Source organism: Podarcis erhardii, assembly GCF_964252035.2.
Source record: "Podarcis erhardii genome assembly, chromosome: W".
Lineage (NCBI taxonomy): Eukaryota > Metazoa > Chordata > Lepidosauria > Squamata > Lacertidae > Podarcis > Podarcis erhardii.
Genome location: NC_138506.1, coordinates 28,018,780 through 28,041,893, shown reverse-complemented (window position 1 = coordinate 28,041,893; position 23,114 = coordinate 28,018,780). Strand labels below are relative to the sequence as shown.

General features: G+C 48.2%; 1 protein-coding gene across 1 annotated transcript in view; it reads right to left on the bottom strand.

The window, feature by feature from the left end:
- Nucleotides 1–5,594: 5,594 nt before the first annotated feature.
- LOC309333177 (inositol polyphosphate 5-phosphatase OCRL-like) overlaps nt 5,595–23,114 on the bottom strand; it is a gene marked incomplete at both ends in the record, with an annotated part of 54,918 nt that continues 37,398 nt past the window's right edge. The window contains 8 exon segments of the mRNA XM_081846577.1: nt 5,595–5,734; nt 5,818–5,929; nt 6,744–6,871; nt 7,573–7,657; nt 8,183–8,381; nt 18,019–18,208; nt 19,072–19,237; nt 19,797–19,907. Of these exon segments, the coding sequence (XP_081702703.1) occupies nt 5,595–5,734; nt 5,818–5,929; nt 6,744–6,871; nt 7,573–7,657; nt 8,183–8,381; nt 18,019–18,208; nt 19,072–19,237; nt 19,797–19,907 (1,131 nt within the window).

Here is a 23,114-nt window from a genome sequence, read left to right as displayed (position 1 = left end):
GTAAACGGCTTTGAAGCTGAACAATAAATCTTGTGAAGAGATGGCGCGAAGCCCGGAAAGTTGTTTTACTAGCTTATCAGCACCCTCATCCCTCACAGCATGAGTCATCTCCTCGCTGATAGCTAGTGGAAAAGGGGATTAAAACAGACGCTATGGAGAAGGAAATTGCTGACCTGAGAAAACGGAATGCCGGACTTGAAATGAGGGCTTCAGACTTGCAATCTCGGCTGGAGGAATGCAGAGCTGCGCAGAGTGGTGCCACAGGTGGGCTATTGGGAAATAGGAAAGGAGCGTGGGTGGAGGAGTGTTGGGATACTGCCAGGGAGACAAAGGCCATCATGGTTCCACGCCACCTCCGGACGATCCATCGATCTCCCGTAGATACAGTATCAGTCAATTAGCGACACGAAGCCTCAGAAATAGAGCTTGCACGAGCTCTGGAATGTGGCAAGCTATCAGCAGAGTTCGCACAACGAAAGGCGCACTCAGGAGAGTATTATTTATAACTTTATTCAGTGTTGGTCAGAACAAAGAAAAAAACATGACTGCCTGCTTTGATGTCTCAGGCACAGAGAGAAAAACGAAAGCAATAGACAAAACAGAAACTTCCTGTGAGCAGGAAATACGTAGGCTGTGACTCACAACAGCCTGTCCCCTTTTTAAGGTGGAACAGAAATATCCTAACAGTTTAATGGGGACCCGGAAAGTTATTTGGATTTTAAGATGGAAATTCAATATTTTCTGGAGCTTGAGAGTGCTCAATTCCCTAACGATGCCCAGAAAGTTTCCTACCTAATTAGCCACCTGTCGGGAAGTGCCAAGAGTTGGGTGAGGCCGTTAATTGCCTCTAATCCTGAAGCTCTCAGAAGTTTGCCCAAGTTTTGGCAAGCGATGGACTTTATGTAGTCAGATCAAACTTACATTGACAAGATGCAGGAGGAGCTTTTGGAGTTGAAGCAAGGCCGAGCTACAGTAAGGAGCTACTGGTCAGAATTTGCGATGTTTGTGCACAAACTGGGATGGGACTTGCAATCAGAACCTGTGCAAGCTTTGTTTAAGCATGGATTGAACGCAGAAGTTAAGGATGACCTTGCTAGAGGTCCCCAACCCAAAGATATGGATGAGTTAACAAAGGCTGCACTAGCAGTGGGGCTGAGGCAGGAAGCCAGACTGCGGGAGAGGAAGCAGGGCAAGGGCCGGAGTTTCCATGGTAACCACATTCCTGAAATGCCGGCAGCTGCTTCTGAAGGTCAGCAACTGCAGGAGCCCATGGAAATAGATGCAGCCCGCGTGCGGGAAAGTTCAAAAGCCCAACAGCCAGACGGGAAAGAGAAAAAAGACTGGCAAGCAGCCAAGAAATGTTTTTTGTGCCAGAAAGCCGGGCACTTTGCCAGAGTGTGTCCGGAACGTCGTAACTGGCAGGGAATGGTTGGGGCCACTCAACAGGCAGAGGCAGAAGCACCCCAGACTTTGGGAAACGGGGAAGCCTGGCTGGTGGTGAACTGGGGCAACAGCCAGGCTGGAGCAACAGTGAAAGCCCTCGGCTCGGACACCCCAAAGCAAGCATAGTACTGAAGGTGGTGCTGGAACTCCCGAACGGCCACGCAGTGGAGGAGTTTGCCTTGGTGGATTCAGGAGCATCCGCGTCATTTTTCAGCAAAGAGTTTGCAGCGCAGCACCAACTGAACCTGAGGCCTTTGAACTTTCCGTTGCAAGTCACCACCATTGATGGCAGAGAGCTGTTGGGGGGTGAAGTGACCCATCAAACGCCTCCCATGAGGATGCGGGTGTCCACCCACTCTGAGGTCATCGCCTTTCATGTGGCCACGTTGGCAGGTCCGCCTATCATACTGGGCATGAGCTGGTTGGCTCTGCACGATCCGGTGGTTTCCTGGCATCAACGATCTCTGACGTTCGGTTCGACACACTGCATGGAGAACTGTCTGGGCCTAGAGCAACCGTGACCAGCGGAGGCTAGGAGGGCAGCAGCATGCAAGGCAGGGACGACCGAGATTCCTCCGTGTTATGGGTATCTACAGGAGGTGTTCAGTGAGAAAGAGGCCGACATGTTGCCACCGCATCGACCATATGACTGCCAGATCAACCTGGTCCTGGGGGCCACGTTGCCGGTGGGGAAGCTCTACTCCATGTCGGAGGGAGAGATCAAGGACCTGAAGGACTTTATAGAGAAAAATCTAAAGAGAGGATTCATCAGGGAATCCAAAGCGGCAGGAGGGAGCCCTGTGTTCTTCGTGGACAAGAAGGGGACTAATGAGAAAAGATTGGTCGTAGATTACAGGGTCCTAAACAGCCTGACGGAACCTGTGGCCTTCCCGATGCCCCGGATCGACGATGTGTTAGCCAGGGTGCGGAAGGGGAAAATTTTCACCAAGTTGGACCTCCGGGGGGCCTACAACCTCATCAGAGTATGAGAGGGAGACGAATGGAAGACCACCATGTTCACACAACTGGGGGCATTTGAGTATCTCGCCATGCCTTTCAGTTTGCAGTCGGGAAGTCACTGTTTCCAAGCCTTCATGCATCACGTGCTTGGGCCGTTGCTGTACCGTAACTGCGTTTGCTTTTTGGACGATGTGCTAGTGTACTCAGACAACGAGAAACAGCATGTAGAAGACGTACGTCAAGTTCTGAGTAGAACTTGAACTCCACTCAAGGAGCACCGTTTGTGGGTGAAGTTGGAGAAGTGTCTGTTCCACGCGAAAGAGGTGGATTTCCTGGGTTACAGGCTGTCAGACAAGGGGGTGGCCATGGATCCGGAGAAGGTCAAGGCGGTGGTCGAATGGAAGAGCCCAAAGAACCGGAAGGACGTCCAACGCTTCCTGGGGTTCAGCAATTTTTACAGAAAATTCATCAAGGGCTTCGCAAAACTGACGGCACCCATAACAGACTGCCTTAGTGTCAAGAAGAAGTTTGTGTGGACGGAGGAGGCGCAGAGGGGTTTCGAGGAGCTTAAGAGGGCATTTGCGTCGGAGGAACAGCTGCTGCACGTCAATCCAGAGCGGCCGCTGCGAGTGAAGACGGATGCTTCGGACCGCGCGATAGGGGCCGTGTTGCTGCAGCTGGATGAAAAGAGGGAGTGGCGGCCATGTGCCTTTTTTCTCGCGGAAATTGAAGAAGCTGGAGCAGAACTACACGATCTACGATAAAGAATTGCTTGCGATTGTCGCAGCGTTCAAGCAATGGCGGCATTTCCTGATTGCGGCGAGGCACCAAATTTTGGTGTGCATGGACCACAAGAACTTGGAGTACTGGAGCAAGGCGTGGGTGCTCTGCCAGAGGCAGATACGCTGGGCAGTTTTTTTTGCCAACTTTAACTTTAAAATTGAATATGTGCCAGGGGAACAGAATGCGAGGGCGGATGCACTGTCCCGCAAACCGGAGTACCTGGGAGAGCAAGGACCACCAGTCGCTAAATTAATGTTCCCAGAAACACAGTGGACATGTGGGGGGCGTTGGTGAAAGATGATGAACTGGTGAGGCTGCTCAGAGAGGATGACTTTGCAAGGCAAAAGATGGAGGATTTAAGGCAAAAAGGGGGTGTCGAGGGTGGTTTCGAGGTGAAAGGGGGACTCCTGTACTATAGGGGAGCTTTGTATGTCCCAGGTGAAACCCTCAGAAGCAGGATCCTTAAACAGCTCCACGACAGCTGCACGGCGGGGCATTTTGGGCAGCACAAAACCATGTTGCTAGTTACCAGAGAATTCTGGTGGCCCAAGGTGAGGGAGGATGTAAAGGAATATGTGAGAGGGTGTGACACTTGCCAAAGGGCCAAAGGGGAAATGGCGGTGCCGGCAGGTTTGCTGGAACTTTTGCCCACACTAGGAAAGCCATGGGAGGTGGTTGCGGTGGACTTCATCACAGATCTGCCCAAGTCAAAGGGTAAAACAGCAATCATGGTGGTGGTAGACCTACTAACCAAAATGTGCCATTTTGTGGCTTGCTCGCATGCCGTGACGGCGGAAGAAACAGCCAAGCTGTTTGTTGAGCATGTGTTTAGGTTACATGGGATACCTGCAAGGGTGGTCTCAGACAAGGGAACTCAGTTTACCTCACGTTTCTGGCACAAGCTCATGAATTTGTTGCAAGTAGAGGTGAGTTTCACCACGGCGAGACATCCTGAGAGCAATGGGCAGGCGGAGAGGGCAAACGCTGTTTTGCAACAGTATTTGCGATGTTATGTCAGTCAGAGACAAAATGACTGGGTGGATAAACTAGCTCTAGCAGAGTTTGCATACAACAACGTGGAGAATGTGTCCACAGGTATGACTCCATTCTTTGCCAACCACGGGCGTCACCCGAGGGCTTTCCCGGGGAGGGGAGAGGAGTCGTGGAGTGTGCCTGCGGCAGAACGTTTTGCGGAGGAAATGGAGGCAATCCACTTACAACTTCAATTGAACTTGGACAGGGCTAAGGAGGTCTACAAGAGGGAGGCTGACAAGCATTGACGACCAGGAGAAGTCATCCGGGTGGGAGACAGGGTGTGGTTGTCCACACAAGGGTTGCCCTGGAGAGGAGGTTGTAAGAAGCTCAAACCTAGGAGGGTGGGGCCGTTTGAGGTGACCCAGCAGGTCAATCCGGTAGCATTTAAACTGAGGCTGCCAGAGAGCATGAGGATACATCCGGTATTTCACAGGTCGCTGCTGTCCCCCTACAGGGAAGGGGGAATGAGACAGGGTAGTGGGGATGGGGAATTCCCACCACCCGAAATGGAGTAGAGGGAGCAGTGCAACGAGGTTACAGAAATACTGGATTCTCGGTGGAGAGGGGAACAGTTAGAGTATCTGGTGGCGTGGGAAGGGGCCCCTAGCTCAGAAAATACCTGGGTACCGGAGGGTTGTTTCGCTGACGAGGGGTTCGTGAAGGAGTTCCACAATTTCTTCCCTGACAAACCCAAGCCCAGGGGTAGGTTTGTCCAACAGGTGTTCGGGCCGACGGATGATGAAGAGGAGTTCTAGGGATTCCTACCGTCGGAAGAGGAGGAGGAAGATGAGGAAAGTGTTTATTGGGGAACCAGAGGAACTGCGGGTTTGCGGGAGGTTTTTGAGGCCACGGATGAGGAGGAGAGTTTTCCAGGTTTCACCCCCACCACTCCGGAGGAGGGAGAACTGGGTGCGGTCGGTTCTCCCGAACGGGGAGGGGCCTTTGAGGAGGGGGTGGATGTCAGGGAATTGGAGGCTGCAGGGGAAACCATGAGGGAGGGAGACAAATATAGAGAGCCCAAGCCGGCATTCAGCAGCGTCTCTTCCTCGTCAGAGGGGGAAACTGGCAGGGGGGAGCCTAAAGCAGGACCCAGCCATTCACAGGGCAAAACGAAAAGGAAGTGTCATTTCCGGGAATGGGCTTGTTGGCAGCATCACAGACGAAAGTCAGATGACTCATCTGGATAGCTGAGTATGGATGTATGTGTTTGATCTCTCGTAAATGGCTTTGAAGCAGACAAATAAATCTTGTGAAGAGATGGCGCGAAGCCCGGAATGTTGCTTTACTAGCTTATCAGCACCCTCACCCCTCACAGGCAGGCACCAGAGAACAGAGGCTGGGCCTTGCCTCTTCCCTCCCAACTTCATCTCCAATCATGCTTGGCACCTTTCGTAGTCATCCGCCCCCAGCAGGAAGCCCAGGAGGAAGCCGATGGCACGCTGACGCTCCTGTGGGCTCTGCTTCGACAGAATGTTGGGCAGAGGCCGTAGCAGGAGGCTGGCGAAGAGGGTGGCTGCAGGGAAGCGAAAACATTTGCATGAGAGGAGGTGGGAGCAGGAGGAAGGCCAGCTCCCAGCCAGGACAGGCAGGCCTTACCTAGCATGTTGCCACTGACGTTGTTGCTCTCAGAGTATTTCAGCAGCTCCCGCAGGAAAGCCACCACGAAGCGGAACACGTTCTGGTGTGACCGCGGCAACTGGCAGATCACCTGCAAGACAGGGAGGGGCAGTTTGGCGTTTCAGTGCAGAGCTTTGCTAGAGGAGGGGCATGGATCACTAGCACGGTGTACTTGTTATGTTTGCAGGTTTAGACCTGGCATAAAAAAAGAATGTTTAAAATGGTAACCGGACTAGAACTCTCCTGGGAACTTTGGGGAATAATACAACTGTAGAGTCGGAAGGGACCACGAGGGTTAACTAATCGAACCCCCTGCAATGCCTAAGGTGGGGCTTGAACTCAGGACACTTAGATGAAGAGTCTTATGCTCTACCAACTGAGATATCTTGGGGGAAGGGCCATAGCTCTGCAGTAAACCACCTGCTTTTCATGCAGAAAGTCTCAGGCTCCACCCCCAGCATCTCCCAGGAGGGTAGGGAACATCCCTTGTCTGAAATCCTGGAGAGCCACTGCTTGTCAATTTCGACAATACTGAGCTAGATGGCCCAGTATATGGCCGCTTCCTGGGTTGGAAATTCAAGCGAGGTTCACTGAAACAGGTGGGCTATTGTTACAAGTCCTGGTCAGAAAGCAAAAAGGCAACATGTGCGCACCCCACCCCCCTCCACAACCGAGAGGGATGGTTATCGAAGGAGACATCAGCAACCTCTGCAGTTAACAAGGCTTCCCAGACCAGACTAGCCCTCCTGCCAGTGTGCCGGTTTACTGGCTTTCAGGGATGTTTTAGTGGATTTCCTGTTACTCGCAGTAACATTTGGACTAGATGACTTTGGAAATCCCTTCTGATTCTATGCTTCTGTACACACCACAGACCAGCCAGGAAGAGATGGGGCTCTGGGGCCGACCTGGCGACAGAGGTGGCTGTCATGTGAGCACTCAAGGCAGCGCTGATACAGTTCATAGCAAAGGACTGGTTCTGGCACTGCCTCCAGGAAGATGAGCAGAGCTTCGGCCACCGAGTGGTCACTGCCAGCTATTGACAGCCTGGCAAGGAAAGTGTTCTGTCCTGTTACCTGCAGCCTGCCTCCTTCCCAGGCTGGTCCAAAGCAAGAAGCTTGGTCCTTATACATCTGGGCCCACCTTGCAAGTTCCCCCTTTTGGCGCAAGGTGGACCTTGAACCCGCAGCCCTGAGATGAAGAGTGTCACGCTCTACCAGCTGAGAAATCCCACTGTAATTATCCCACACCTCCCCTCTTGACGAAGCTGCCTGCAAAGCTGATCTGCCGAGGAAATGTCCTTCTGCAGGCATGGTTTCAATCCAAACAACAAATACTGGTGGTCAACTCCAAAAGTGCGGTCAAGAAACCCTGCTTGCCAAAGAACAATTGAATGCACCCTTGAAGCTCCTTTGCAGCCATGTCTTTACCTGTCTCCACACCTGATACCACGTATGATGCTAGATGTGGGGTCTGCGGGCCTGTCAAGATTCCCCACCTCTGCTCTATCTAGCCAGGCTGATGTTTTCAAATGGGGGTTAAAGCTGTTAAGTTGTTTGGATGCATGACTGAACTTGAAAGTGGGCATTTCATTTTGCAGTGTCCCAGAGCCTTAAGGATGGGGTGGCCTAGGAACCTAAGCCACCAGGTATATAAAAGTGAGGTCCACTCCAGCCAAGAGCGAAAGAAAACCACCAAGCAGCCCTGCTCCCCAACAATGCCCCCCAAAGAGGATACGGATCGTCTTGGGAATGCTGGTGTCCAGGCACTCAATTCTCTCCTGCAGCTCGTCCTGCGTCCCCGGCGTCTGGAAGAGGTCCTCCTGAAGCAGAGTATCACCCATGCGTTAGGAAGGGATGAGGTGTACATCCTGGATAGCATGAAGAACAATCCAGCCTTGGGGTGCATAATGTGAGGTCGAGGAATGCCACAATGGAGAGAAGCCCATCACCAAGAGAGCTGGCACAAGGGCTGAGAATTGTATCCCGCCTGCTTTCCACAGTAGCATTCCTACTACCCTTCTCCTGATTTGGGGCAATGGGAGAGTGAAATCATTCCCTGCTTCTTCTAGTGGCGAGTCTCAGAGAGCCGCTTTGCTAGGGAGAGACAGACAATGGTTGGGAACACTTGGGTTCTTCTGAGCCGCTCTAAGGAAGACCGTATGCTGGATGTCCCACCCACTGCCGCTCCACCAAGGTGCCACTATACTCACAGCAGGAGTTTGTAAGAGCGAGTTGGTAGCTAAGATATAAATAAATTGTGACATTTGGAACCTGCACACCCCAAAACTGGTACTGGATTCTGGCCAACACCTATCCTTTAAATGGTACAGTCCCCCTCAGCTCACCTGGTGGCAGGCATTCTTGAAGAGGTGGTCCACCAAAAGCCAGATCTCCATGGGTATGTGCAAAGGCCACTCAGTGGAGTCATCACCATCCTGGGGTACGATATCCAGAAACTGCTTCTCCTGGAGGTCCAATGACAAGTGGGACTGGCATGAGAGCCTGACAGAATGTGTGCCTGTATGCATTCTTTCCTTGCTCCAGCTGGGTGGACAAGTCTTGCCCTCTGAGGCCACAACTAGGGCTGGGAGATAGCTGGCTTTCAACACGGTGATATATCACTAGCTAAACATTGCAATACACCAATATATCACGATGTCTAAAATAAGATGGAGCTATGTAGAGGCATTGGCTGGCTTCACGGTTTTCCCCCACATTGTTTTTTTTGCATAGTACACACACACATCATGATTCGCAATATATTGCCAGGTCAGAAATTATGCAACCAGTATCACTATATAGACTTCAAGCTGATTTGAAAATATATATAAATTAACATATCACCTGGCCCTAGCCACAACAAGCATCTCAAGTGGGGAAACAAGAAACAAATTGCTCGCACCCCAAATCCAAGCTCCCCCTCCCCCTATTAATATGCAGCTAGTAATCCTCCCACTCCGGATGTGTAGTTCACCCCAAAGCTTACTGAATATGCAGCTGTGGGCATGAGGTTTGGCTAACATTTTATTTACATTGCTGGAACCTGCCCTGGGACCTTAGGGTGAAGGGCAGGAAATAAGTAAGAACAACAGCAACAGAACATGGATGGGCCTTCATAGGTTGATGGGCTGCAGCCCCAGCCAGCATGATGAGATGATGGGGTCACATGTTCACCACCCCTTGTCTAGAGCACGTTGCAGAGGCAGTGGTAGAAACTGAGCAACAGCTGGAGCCCCAGCCCACGACTTTGTCTGGGCAATGCAGCACACAGCAGCTGGTGAACAATGCCTCCGGCCTCCTTCCCATCTTCCTCTCCAGAAATGTTCAGGGTGGTTAGTTCTATCTCAAGCTACCACATTCAAGAGAAAGAAAAAGAGAGGAGGGGGGAGCAAGAGAGCTTTAGGAGCACAGCAATGGCAAGCAGCCCATCACTAAAAGGAGCTGGCAAGGATGGAGAATTTGATTCCAACTCCACTTCCTCTCATCCCCAAGGAAGCTGTTGATTAGGACCCAATTCATCCCCACCCCCCGCCTCCAATACTCCCCACCCCGTCTTGAGAGAGAGAGAGTGTGTGTGTATTGGTGTGGGGAATGACACATACTGTATCAGATTCTTAGTGCAAGAGTAGCTGATGCATGCTAAAGAACACAGGAGCCTTGCTAGGTTAGATCAGCATTTTGTTCCCACAATGGCCAACCACATGCCCTTGGGAGTCCATAGGGACACGGGGACAATAACACTCTGTCCATCATGTTCCCCAGAAACTAGTATACAAAAGCATGTGGTTTATGATAATAGTGGCAATAAATAGCCCTGACCGGTAGCCACTGATAAACCTATCCTCCATGATTCTAAATGTCTACAGCTGTCCAAATTGACAGTCACCACTGTCTCCTTGATGAATCCCTAGCCGGAATTAAGATTGCCGGAAGAAATATCAACAACCTCAGATATGCAGATGACACAACCTTGATGGCAGAAAGTGAGGAGGAATTAAAGAACCTTTTATTGAGGGTGAAAGAGGAGAGCACAAAATATGGTCTGAAACTCAATATCAAAAAAACGAAGATCATGGCCACTGGTCCCATCACCTCCTGGCAAATAGAAGGGAAAGAAATGGAGGCAGTGAGAGATTTTACTTTCTTGGGCTCCATGATCACTGCAGATGGTGACAGCAGCCACGAAATTAAAAGACGCCTGCTTCTTGGGAGAAAAGCAATGACAAACCTAGACAGCATCTTAAAAAGTAGAGACATCACCTTGCCAACAAAGGTCCGTATAGTAAAAGCTATGGTTTTCCCAGCAGTGATGTATGGAAGTGAAAGCTGGACCATAAAGAAGGCTGACCACCGAAGAATTGATGCTTTTGAATTATGGTGCTAGAGGAGACTCTTGAGTCTCTTGGACTGCAAGTAGATCAAACCTCTCCATTCTTAAGGAAATCAGCCCTGAGTGCTCACTGGAAGGACAGATCCTGAAGCTGAGGCTCCAATACTTTGGCCACCTCATGAGAAGAGAAGACTCCCTGGAAAAGACCCTGATGCTGGGAAAGATGGAGAGCACAAGAAGGGGATGACAGAGGACGAGATGGTGGGACAGTGTTCTCGAAGCTACCAGCATGAGTTTGACCAAACTGTGGGAGGCAGTGGAAGACAGGAGTACCTTGTGTGCACTGGTCCATGGGGTCATGAAGAGTCGGACACGACTAAACGACTAAACAACAACTGTCTCCTTGTGGCTATGATAATACACCCAAGTATATCTGATTTTGAGAGGAGTGACATTTCCCTGAGCCACCCCAAAGCAGCCACTACTGCTTCCCAAATGCCAGTGCTCAGGTGGTAAGGGTAAGCCAGAGTGGCATAGCCTGTGCAGCAGTTGCTGAGCACAGAGACAAGGAGAAAACTGGCTCTTGGGGCCAGAGGGGGCTGGCGCCTGCATCATGAGACTGGGCTTTCTGCCTCCCATGCTGCCAATCGCAAGCAGACCTAGACTCAAGCAGAGCAAAATCAGTTACAAGTAGTGATGGCAAATTCTGGTTTCGTCTCCGTTCTCCTCTTCCGAGTTCTACAAGGGCCACGTTGAGACTAGGGAAGAGAAAAAAGCAGAGAGCTAGAGCCTGTTGAATGGTTTCTTTAAATGTAAAGGTTAATCATTGTTCCACTCGATGTGTATGTCTTTAAGGGGCCAGAGAAAGGGCCAGAGCATAATAACGAGACCCAGCTTTACAGCTGTGAAACATAGCAGGTGCTGCTGAGTTGTACTGATTAAGGTGTGTCAGCAATTGGGTGTAGTATATAAGGAGCAGCACCTAGCTCTCCCATTACCCTGGGGGATGGGTTGGTGGTTGGGTCATGTTTGTTTGTTGATGTATTTAGTGTAAATGGAGTTTTTGTTTTTCTTATTAAAACCTTGTTTAAGTTATTTTTGAGTCCCTTTTTAATGCATGGTCTCCCCAGCAAGCTCTCTGCAGTGCTACCATACTGCAAATAGGCAACATCTTTGGTTATGGGCCCAGCTGCTGAGTGGATGACTGCATATTTTTGGACTCTGAGAAAGGTTTGAAAACTCCTTCTCCTGTTGGTGTAGTTCTGTGGGTCTGGAAGAGCTCCAGAATGGTTGATCGGGTTCCAGAAGCTGAGAAGGCTCTGGTCTTTGCACAGCTAACAGATGAGAACTATAGTTTATGGTCTTTTCGGGTGGAGGCGCTTTTGACCTCTAGAGAAGTATGGACCTATGTAACTGATGACCCTCCTGACCCTGTAACAAATGCTTGGTCGAAAGGAGATGCGAAAGCCAGGGTGATAATTAATTTGGCAGTCAGCGACCAGCAAGTAGTCTATATAAGGAATAAGAAAACTGCCAAAGAAATGTGGGACAGTCTTGCAGCAGTGCATGTTAGAAAAGAGTCAGTGTCTGCATTGACATTTTTCAAGCAGTTGTACCAGACTAAGTTGCAGCCTGGTGGTGATTTGGCAGCACACTTGAGACGTCTGGAGGCAATATGCGGCGAATTAATTCGAAGGGACATGGACATACCTGATATTCAGTATGTTTTTATCATTCTTTGTTCCCTTAACGAGGACTTTGATGGTATAGCTAGCCAGATATCTGCCGTTCCACCAGCACAATTAACTGTGGAAGGGGTAACGGCAAGATTAATGGGCGAGTTGGATAGAAGGGAGGCTTGTGCCATAAGCACTCCTATTTCCAGAAAGAATGAGGAACGCCATATGCAAACTTGTGGTGATACAACTGCATTTAAAGCTGCCAAGCGTTGTTGGTTCTGCAATAAGCAAGGACATTTTGCAAAGGACTGCAGATCCAAAAGAAAGCAAAGTACTCTTAAGCCTGTTTCTGTTCGTCAGTCACGGTTGTCAGCCCAGCAGTCGACATCGTACTGTAAAGACAGAAACGAGCCGCGAGCTTTTCATGCTCGGACTACAGATCCTAAAAGAATTAAAGGTGCCAAGTGGACGTCTTTTATTGTGGACTCAGGAGCATCTCAGCATATTTGCAACGATCGAAGCTTGTTTATTTCTTTCGAAGAGGAAATTGGTAATGTACATTTCGCCCATTCACAAGTCTTACAGTCACTTGGCAGGGGTACTGTTAAACTTGACTCTTTAAACATTACAATAGCAAACTGCATATACTGCCCATCAGTGGACAATTTATTATCAGTAAGGTGTTTTGCTCATCAAGGCATAAGTGTGCGTTTCTTAAATTCAATGTGTGAGTTTTTTGAGGGGAACAAACGTCTATTGTATGCCCGGGACTCTGATGGTTTATATAGACTGTATTTTCGCACCTACTCCCAATTGCCTATAAACTGCAGAGCAGCACAGTCAAGCCAGGGGTTGAGGAATGTAAGACCTCATTCCGGGTGTGTCCACGAGGCGCACAGAATTCTAGGACACCTGAATTTTGCTGATGTAATTAAGACAAAGAATATTGTTAATGGCCTCAACTTAAAACCATGTAAATTCTTTATGCAATGTCTATCTTGTTGCAAGAATAAGATTAAGGTTGCACGCAAGGGTAGGTGCTCAGATAGGAAAGTAACTGAGCCATTTGAGCATAGACGCCGCTGAAGGTTTGGTATGCAAATTAAATAAATCCCTCTATGGCCTGCACCAAAGTGGAAGGAATTGGCACCAAACTTTAGCAAAAGAATTGCTGGATATTGGTTTTTCACAAGGAAAGGCAGACAACTGTGTGTTTATAAAGGAAAGGGCAAACTCTGTAACAAAAATATGTGTGTATGTAGATGATGTGTTAATTTCTACAAAAACTAAACAGGAATATGAAGAGGTAGTTTCACAGTTACAGAAGAAATTTGATGTGGTGGAATTAGGCATAGCTAAAAATTACTTATCCATGCAAATTGAGAAAGGCGAAAATGGATCTTTTCTGGTTCATCAAACTGCAAAAATTGATGACCTTGTTGAAATGCTACGTTTCAAATCAAATCAAATTTTATTAAACGGTCACAGACCAGATTGGTTCGTACAGCTAGTCAGCGAAACATAACACCGGAAAAAACAAAGGACAATTTCAATACAGATTAGGCCATAACAACAATTTAAGATTGGACAGCATGAATAAGATTAAGTATTTGCCTTCGCCTGCATGTTGACATTGGAAAGCTCTTGTTTTCTGCGCCTGATGGCGGCTGCACAGAATTTAGCAACATTGATCGTAATTACAGGAACCTTATCTTCTACCAAGGCTCTCATACATTGAAGTTCTGATTCATTTTTAAGCTTTTGTAGAACTGGGGCAATAAAGGTCAGGCGTAGATCCTTGTAATAGCTACAGTGCAGCAATACATGCAAACTTGTTTCCACTTCCGATGAACCACATGGGCAAACACGTGACTCATATGGTTTGCCCTCATATCTGCCTAACAGCAGGGCAGAGGGCAGAACGTTTAATCTGGCCAGGGTAAAGGAATGTCTGTACTTAGGTATTTGTAAATCAGCCAGATAGTTTGCGGGTGAGAACCCTCTCCCAAAGTCTCTAATTGTGGCGTGTTTATCCATTTTGCCCATATGACATTGCAGCTCTATGTCCCTAATGCGCTGGAGCACTTGACTTTTGGCTCTCTCATATCCTGCCGCTATCAAGGTCTGCGGGGAGAATCCCAAGCTTCTTATCTTTTCAAACAGGGAAGCTTTCCAGGTAGAATGAAAGGTGTCTAAGAGTGTTAAGGGCGCCAAACCGGCCGGGAAAAAAATAAGTTTTAACCAGTAGTGTATCTTTAGAATCCACAAACGCGCGTTAACGGGTGGTTGTCCAACTTCTAAGCGGACAGCTATATTAGATACACAGGGAGGGATCCCCAATAAACACCAATAGAATTTTGCTTGAAATGCCTCCATAGGCGCAAAATTTTTAAAACTGCAAACCTGGGATCCATAAGTGAGTTGTGGGAGTATTTTTGCAGCAAAAACCTGGGAGGCCGCTGGAACGTATTTTCCCCCTTTCCCGGGAAAGAATCTTGTAAGGGCTTTGTTGGCCCTTCCTGCGTTGGCAATGGCGTTTTTCATCTGTTGGTGCCACGAGACCCTTTCCTGAAAAGTTATTCCCAGGTATTTGAAAGTTGCTACCTGGTCAATAGGTTGACCATTAATTCTCCATTTGTGTTTCCTTCTTTTTTTTGAAAACACCATAATTTTAGATTTGCTGTAATTTATTAATAGTTGTTCCGCTTGACAATAATCAGCAAGTGATCTCAAAAGCTTCCTCAAGCCAACGCAGGAAAAGGAGAGTAGGACTGCGTCGTCCGCATACAGAAGCACCGGGAGGGGCATACCTACCAGTTTGGGAGGGTGGGCATTTTCTTTCGCCATGTTTACTGCTAGAGAGTTAATATAAAAATTAAATAGCATTGGCGCGAGGACACATCCTTGTTTAACCCCATAGTGTGTTTGAATTTCTTTAGTTAGATGGCCTGACCGATCGCATCTTACCCTCACCCTGGTGTTTTCGTATAGACCACGGATAAGGCGTAATAAGCGTTTATCTATGTTTGTAGCGCCAAGCTTTTCCCAGAGTCTATCCCTTGGTATTAGATCAAAGGCCGATTTGAAATCCACAAAAGCTGCATATAAAGACCCCCCTTTTCTAGAGTATTTGTCTGCCAGGTGTTGAAGGATAAGGGCCTGGTCTATAGTTGAACGCTTTGCTCTAAAACCAGCTTGAGCTTCTGATAGAATATGCTCTCTTTCCATCCACTCCACTAATTTGTCACATAAATGAGCAGCGTATAGTTTGCTGATAATACTTAATAGACTGATTGGTCTATAGTTAGCTGGCTCAGATCTGTTTCCTTTCTTGAATATTGGAATGATGATGGCTAAACCCCAGTCCTCAGGGATAATAGCTGTTTGATTTATACTAGTGAATAAGGCGGCTAGCACAGGGGCCCACCATTCAACATTTGCCTTAAGAATTTCTGGTGGGATATTGTCAGCACCCGGGGCTTTCCCTGATTTAAGAGATTGAATAAGGCCAGTAATTTCTTCTGTGGTTACAGGGGGCCATTCCTTGCCAAATTCACTTGAAGCGGGAAGCAGAGCTGGGACCAGTTGATTTGATGAATATAATGAGAGGAAAAAGGCCTCCCATGCTCCAGCAGGTATAGAGTATTCGATTTCGATCGGGGAGTCTCTCCAGCTTTTTGCGATTGTTTTTCAGAACGTGGCAGAATCTTTCCTTCGGGAGGCCTCCACTAGGCACTGCCATTCCTTCCTTTGTGCCTGGAGCTTTTTCTTGTTAATCAAAGCTTTATAACTGTGTTTTAACTCAAACCAGTCTAATGGAAGCGAAGGTAGGTTCGCTGCTCTATAGTTCCTGTACTTATCCAGCAGGAGGCGTTTCATAGCCATGCATTCTTGGTCAAACCAGGGTTTGGATTTATTAGAGTGTAGAGATTGCCGTGGCATTTTTTTGTTAGTCAGATAAGGTTGTAGGGACGAAATCAGTTCCCGGAACATGTCTAATCTAGCCTCAGGAGTTGGGAAATTAACGAGGTTCTCCTTTCTAGCAAGAAAAGTATCTGAGTGAAGTCTTTCCGATATTTCATCACTCCGATATTTCATCTACGTTTAGAAAATGCAAATAGGAAGGAAACGCCCATGGTGTGTGGTTTCACCTTTACAGGTGAAGATAAGCCATTCCCTAACAAAACTTTGTATCGTTCTGCTATAGGCAAGCTAAATTTCATTCAAAGAATCTCAAGACCAGATATAACTTATGCTTTTCACTTTCTGGCAAAATTTGTGGAAAAGCCCACTACGCAATGTTTCTCTGCTCTTAAGAGAGTGGTAATGTACCTTAAACATACCAAACATTATAGGTTGCAGTTTACATCCAGTATTGACAAAGGTTTTGAAATTTTCTGCGATGCATCTCATGCAGTGGAACAAAATAATTGCAGGGGTGTGTCTGGTATGGTGTTTTGTTATAACGGTTGTCCATTTGAATGGAAGTCCCAGACACAAACCATTATTTGTCTCTCCACAACAGAGAGTGAATTATGTGCATGCATTCAGGCCACTCATGATGTGGAATGATATCTGCAAGTATTTGCAGACCTACAGATTCAAGTAACACTACCAGTAAAAGTTTACCTTGATTCCCAGAGTGGACTCGCTATCCTGTGTTCAGAGACCAATACGCAGCGCACTAGAGTCTTGAGATTACGTTTGCAATTTGTAAAGAAACTAATTGCTGATAAAATGATTGTATTTCAATATGTTCCAGGTGACAATCAAATTGCGGACATTTTTACAAAAGCACTTCCAAAGGTTACACATGAAAGACATGTACAAAATATGCTTTATGTTTTTGTTCCACAATGATGAACCGCAGGGGAAATGTTGAATGGTTTCTTTAAATGTAAAGGTTCATCATTGTTCCACCCGATGTGTATGTCTTTAAGGGGCCAGAGAAAGGGCCAGAGCATAATAACGAGACCCAGCTTTACAGCTGTGAAACACAGCAGGTGCTGCTGAGTTGTACTGATTAAGGTGTGTCAGCATTTGGGTGTAGTATATAAGGAGCAGCACCTAGCTCTCCCATTACCCTGGGGGATGGGTTGGTGGTTGGGTCATGTTTGTTTGTTGATGTATTTAGTGTAAATAGAGTTTTTGTTTTTCTTATTAAAACCTTGTTTAAGTTATTTTTGAGTCCCTTTTTAATGCATGGTCTCCCCAGCAAGCTCTCTGCAGCGCTACCATACTGCAAAAACTCAACAGAGCCACCACGTGGACTGGATTTGAGTAAGAAAGCAGGCAGGTGTGGGTTGCCTGAGAGGAAAGTGAGGTTGGTGGGGTAGTGCCTGGTTTCCCCTAAGGGACCAGCTGCCACTGCATGGAGCAGCTGCTGATCGTTGACAAGGGCAACTCCATTTACGTGCCTTCGAGGCACATGCACACTGCCGCAAAGCTGGAAGGGGCACTTGAAGGGGCAAAAATGTCCCCCCCAAGAGCACAAAAGCGGCAAAGTGGCATGGAAACAGCATCTCGACTCCCTCCCAGGAGCTTTTGCATCGACCTTTGAGGCCTGTGGAGAGTTGGAGCAAGGAGTTTTGCAGGGAGTCTGGCAAGTGCTGCTGGTTTTCAAAAGGCCTTTCAAAAGGGTTTCCGGAAGTTTAGAGGGTTTTTGCAGGCTTTTCCAATGCTGTCCCCAATATACGCAATTTCATTTAAATGCACGGTACCTCGGAACTCAACCCCCGTGTAAACGGGGCGTTGCCTGTACCTGATTTGAGCCCACTACAAGAACATCTAGAGGATATCAAACCAACTGTTACCTTTTCTAGGAAGCTGTCTTCTCCCTGAGATCAGAGGAGGAAGGCAAGAGCAAAAGACAACCAAGGGTGTTAATGGCACAGGCCCTGAGAAGAGAAAGAAACAGCCCGTTGGCTGAACAGTATCTGGGCAGATGGCAGGGAAATGCACACGGTTCAGTGGCCCTGCGAAAGGGCAGGTGGGAGGACCAGAACCTGGGATGACTCAGTCAAGGCAAACAAAGGGCATGAACAGCACACAGGAAGTGGATGCACAGCTACAGAAGCTGAAGCTGAATGCAGCGGAGGACCCCCAGCCCCCACATTTCTGAGTGGAAGAGCAGCTGTTTTTCAAGCAGGCAAGCAGAGTGGGAAGGGTAGACATCCAGCACAAGGCTTCCAAGGAGGTCCCGTAGCAGCTTGGTAGGTAGCTCCCACTGATGGTGAGGAAATAGTCCTTGCCATGGTCAAGGTGAAGGACAAAGATAGCCTCAATCTTATCTTCTCTTGAATTGAGAAGCGTCACAGAGTCCTTGCTGACATACACATCCAGGGAAATGTCCACCGTCTCATCTAAAATGGGAGGAAGTCAGGTAGATACACTCTGGCATAGCCAAGTTTGTTTGTTTGTAAATTAAAAGTTAAGATAGTGAATAATTTAACAGAAGGACACAATATGAGCATGCTGGATCAGGCCAATGGCCCATCTAGTACAGTGTCCTGTTCTCACAGGTGTATGTGGGAAACCTTAACTTCAAGAATTAGGAAAAGAAGCTACTCAATTCCCACCCCCACCCCACTTTCCTCTCTATTCCTCCAAAGCAGCAGCTGCACAGAAGATGGTTACAGGATACTGGGGGGGGGGGGTGTAAGAGAAAGTGATCCTAACAAAAGAATATAAAAAGGGAAAACATTTATTTGTCTCCTAAAGAATTTTTGCACCCCCAATGTAACTTTCTTTTTTAGTCTACATTTCATTGAGTTTTTAAAAGTTTGGCTAGTTCTATATGTTCCCCAATATATTTTTGTTCCTCCACAACGTAAAAATACGCATTTTTTTATTAAAAAAAAGTAATTTTTTGACGGACTGCTCTCACTGGTTCCCTGCGATGCCAAAAGGTTTTTTGGGACCCTTCAGCATTTTGGGGCTTCAATTCATTTTTGTGTGTGTGTGTGTTTGTTTAAAGCTGGTCACACACACTTTTACACTTTGGGCTCACCTGCTTTGATGTGTGGCTCTTGGAGGCTTGAGCATGGGGCAATGTAGCCCAAAATGTTAAGCCTCCCCTGCTCTACAAAACTCCCAAGGTTTGATGGAGGAGGGTTGGGAAGAGGAGGAGAAAAGGGGGGATGAAAAGGAAACAAAGGCCTTCCATAGATGACCCTTGGGGTCCCTTTCCAACTCTACAGTTCTCTGATTCCAGAGAGAGACGCGCTGGGCTCCAAGTATCCCTCGCAGGGCTCAGTGCGAAGCCATGGCTTACAATACTGGCTGTCACTGAGCTTGGGGATAAAGGAGAAATGGAGGGTGACCTGCCCGTTGTTTGTGATCTGGAACTTCTCCTTCTGCAGCTGCCGGAACTTCACATTCTCAAACGGAAACTGCAGAGCAAAGGGGGGGGGGGAGAGAGAGTGCTTGCCTTCAGATGGCAAGGAAACGTGCTCCAGGGGGAAGTTTGTCCTTGGTCCCGGGCTCTCATTTAGGGGACTGCACATGCAACATGTCTAAACGCCACCACACAGTGGCCACGTTTGTTCTTGAGTGTCTATGTGGGGCTCTCCAGATATTGCTGCACTTGCAACTTCCCATTGCCACTGGCCATGTTGGCTGGGGATGATGGGAGTTGTAGTCCAACATCTGGAGGGCACCACGCTGGCTACCCCTGGAGTATTTGCCTGTGAGGAAGAGGAAGAGGCTGCAGCTCAGTGGAAGGGCATCTGTCTTGCATGCAAAGGTCCCAGGTTCTATCCCCAGCATCTCCAGATAGGGCTGGGAGAGATCCCCCGGAAATCCTGGGGAACCACTCGGAGACAGTATAAACAAGACTGAGCTAGATGGGCCAAGGGCCTGACATGATATAAAGCAGGCTTCTCCCCCCCCCCCTGTCTTTTTGCAGCAAATCCTCTTTAAGGGGCTGGAGAGGATCCTATTCGTCTTTACCTCCCTCCTGCTGAGCTCCAGTGAGGGAAGGAATTTGTTCTCCATTCTGTCCATCAACTGAACAATATCCTCAAACACTTTCCGGTACCGTCGGTCATCCACAACCTTCTCCTATGGGGGGGGGGACAGAGCACATTTGTTGGGGCTATGGACTAAAAGGGGGGCATGTGTTAAGAGAAGAAATGCCTGATGCACCCCCCCCCCCGTTCCCAGCCCTGAAAGAGGCAAGTACTGGAGGGGCCACTAGGGGAGCATCAGAAGATGGCTGACAATAACATCTCTCCGACCCACACGAGGTAATTTGGAGGCTGTGATGGGAGTAAATAGCCTACCTACCCCCCCAGGATTGTGGGGTGGGACTGCCCTTGCCTGCTGTGCCCTATACCACCCCCAAATTTGTGGGGATGGGGGCACTAGGGACAATGCCCTCCTGTGGGATTTCGGCGCTCCTGGACGCCATCTCTGATCCGCGCCACTAGCTGCAAGAACTTCAAAAGAAACAATTTGGATGAAGCGAATGCACATATTTCAAGGAAGAAGGGGGAGTAAAGACTGCTAACAGAAGAGATCTCTGATAAAACAAGAAGAGTCGAAGGAGCAAGTATAAATCATGAGAAGATACGCCAAGACTTGGTATGTCAAAGGGACTGATGGGGGAGGGGGGAAAAAACTTCCTTTCTTTCTTTTATGTGATTAAACAAGAACCCCCCCCCCACCACAAGTCAGAAATGTCGTTTTAAGGACTTAAGCTGTGGATTTAAGGCTGTGTGGAGATAAACTTTCAAACCAAAGCATGTTTTGAGAAGAGCATGGAATGTATAAGGGCTTTGGAATGACGCAGTTAAAAGTGCCGTCGCCATATTGGGAAGTTCTGTAGGAGGACTTAAGTCTGGGAGGAGAAATAGAGAAATAGAGCTGTTTTTATATTGTGGGTGAAACGCCTCAGAGGGACTTAAGAACGACAGTTCTGTAATTAAAGATGGAAAAAGTGATGTTATCTATGAAGGCGATGATATATGGAAACCATCTCGATTTGAGGATTGGAAGAACGGAAAAATTCACACAGGATTATTATTGGTGTTTATCGGCTTAAGGAGACTATCAGAAGAGATCATAAAGAAAAAAGAGAAAATATATGAACAAGAGGTGATGTGGAAACAGCAAGATAAGATTGGATAGAATTATGAACTTTGTTTGGACTGATTTGGACATTAATGCAGTAGCAAGAAGATGATCAGAATCCCCCTTCGGATCTTGAAATATGGGTCCCCTCAACAAAATTTAAAATTCGGCTTTGTAATTTGGAATTTATGTGATGTGATGTGATTTGATTTGATTTGATTGGCCGGTTAATAAAAATTATTTTAAAAAAAGAAAGAAAGAAAGAGGCAAGTACTGTAACTCTGGGAGCTTCCCCAGGGATGGCAGCGGTTGCGTGGCAAGTCCCCTCCCCCCAAGTGAAATGAAGACACTGGACACATTTTTTAAGGTTAATGGGCGTAAAAGGCCACAACTTTATTGATTACAGGAATTGGAAGGTATTGGCCTTAGGCATTGGCTCCTATCGACTACCCGGCATGGGGACCGGGAAGGGTTATCCACCAGCCGTGGGAGTCCTGTTGAAGTACGCCAACTAGGATCCCATGGGTGTCACCGCTCGGGGGCGTGCCGGAGGCCCTCACCTCCCTAGGTTTCGGACAGGGCAACGCCCTCCGGAGTCCTCTACCAGACTACCCTTTTCCTTGGGGGAAGGTGATGGTGCTTCCTTCCCCCCTTCATTTGCATAACAATTACCCCTGCCAATGCCTAACCGCCAATCGAGCAAAGCTCGCCGCCAATACCTTCAAACCTGTAACCAACTCCTAATCCCGGCCATGATGTCCCCCAACCAAATGTCATTTCCAGCATCTGACAGATGCATGCCATCAACTTTGTAGAGGGCCTCGTTGCTGTAATTGATGGTGGGGTGGCTAATGACACACCCACCCAGAGCCGCCACTCTACGCGCCACAGCCCGCTCCAACACTTTTCTTGCTCTATTGATTGCAACCGGGCTCAAGCTATCCCTCCATGTCCTCCTCTCAAGCAACGAGGACCACAAGATAGTGATGTTTGGATAAACCGCCATCAGATCAGCAACGTCATCGAAAATGTTCCATCTCAAGTCTATAGCTTTGTGGTATGCTAGGTCATTCTCCCCCAACTGGATAACCAAGGCATCAGGTGGGCCCTCAGAAGCAGCTCTCGCCATCACGGCTGGCTTGAATTTGTTCCAGCGCATCCCTCTTCGCGTAATCCAAGCCACCTCAACATTTGAAGGTAAGTTCAAGTTTTGCCCCAAACCAGTGCTCATGGCTCGATTCTTAGCCCAATGCACAATGCTGTGGCCCACCAACCAGATGCGCACCCTCATGTATTCTGGAAGGAAAATGAACAGAAAAACCCAGGTCAGGAACCAGGCAGCTAGTCATAGATTCTTTCTACCATATGCTTTATACGCATTAGATTTCCACCGCCCCAAGTCCTTTATCCTCTCAGTTGAGAACCCAAGGTGTACCGCAGTGGTAGCGGCTCCAATCCGAAAGGAGTGAGCCGCAAATTCTGCCGCAGGCAGCCCAAATGCTGCCAATGCCATGCGCATCACGCAAGTAAACTGGTGCCTGGCCAAGAGCGATCCATCCGCGTGAATCAAGAAAGGGCCGGGTCTGTTGGGTCTTAAATAGAGGAAACGCCTAGTATCCCTAACCGGGCAAGGTCCACTCCCTTGTGCCGCTGGTAAGCGAAGGAGGGCCCCCTTACCCTGCTGGTCCGTCTTAGAGCTCCGTACTTGCACCATCAGGTCAGTACTGGACAGGGTCAGGTCACTTAGGAGGATGCCCCTTTGGCTGTGGGCCGCCCCCCCTTCACATACAACCTCCCCTATACGGAGGGCACCAAAGAACGCCATGGAATAAGCAGCTGAGAATAGGCGAGCTTCATATTTTGACCAGCATATTGTTCTTAATTTCTTATGGATCTGGGTCAGAATGTCAAAGGTTATGGGCCTCCTCTTGTCAGTGCTAGGGGGCTAGAGCCTGCACCAACCCTCTAAGGCCTTAGGCACTACAAATTCAGCGCACGGATCTGTGGCAAACAAGGCTTTACAAAAGTATGAAATCCCTGCGGACTGGATGTTAAGAGTCTTTGGTGCCCTGCCCAGCTCCTTCAGGTGGGCTAAGTAGCGGAGGACCTCCCTCGTTGAAGGAACTGAATCCTGCCTCGCATTGGGTATACTGTTGCGAAACTTTAGGAAGTTGGCCCACGCTTTCTTATAAGATC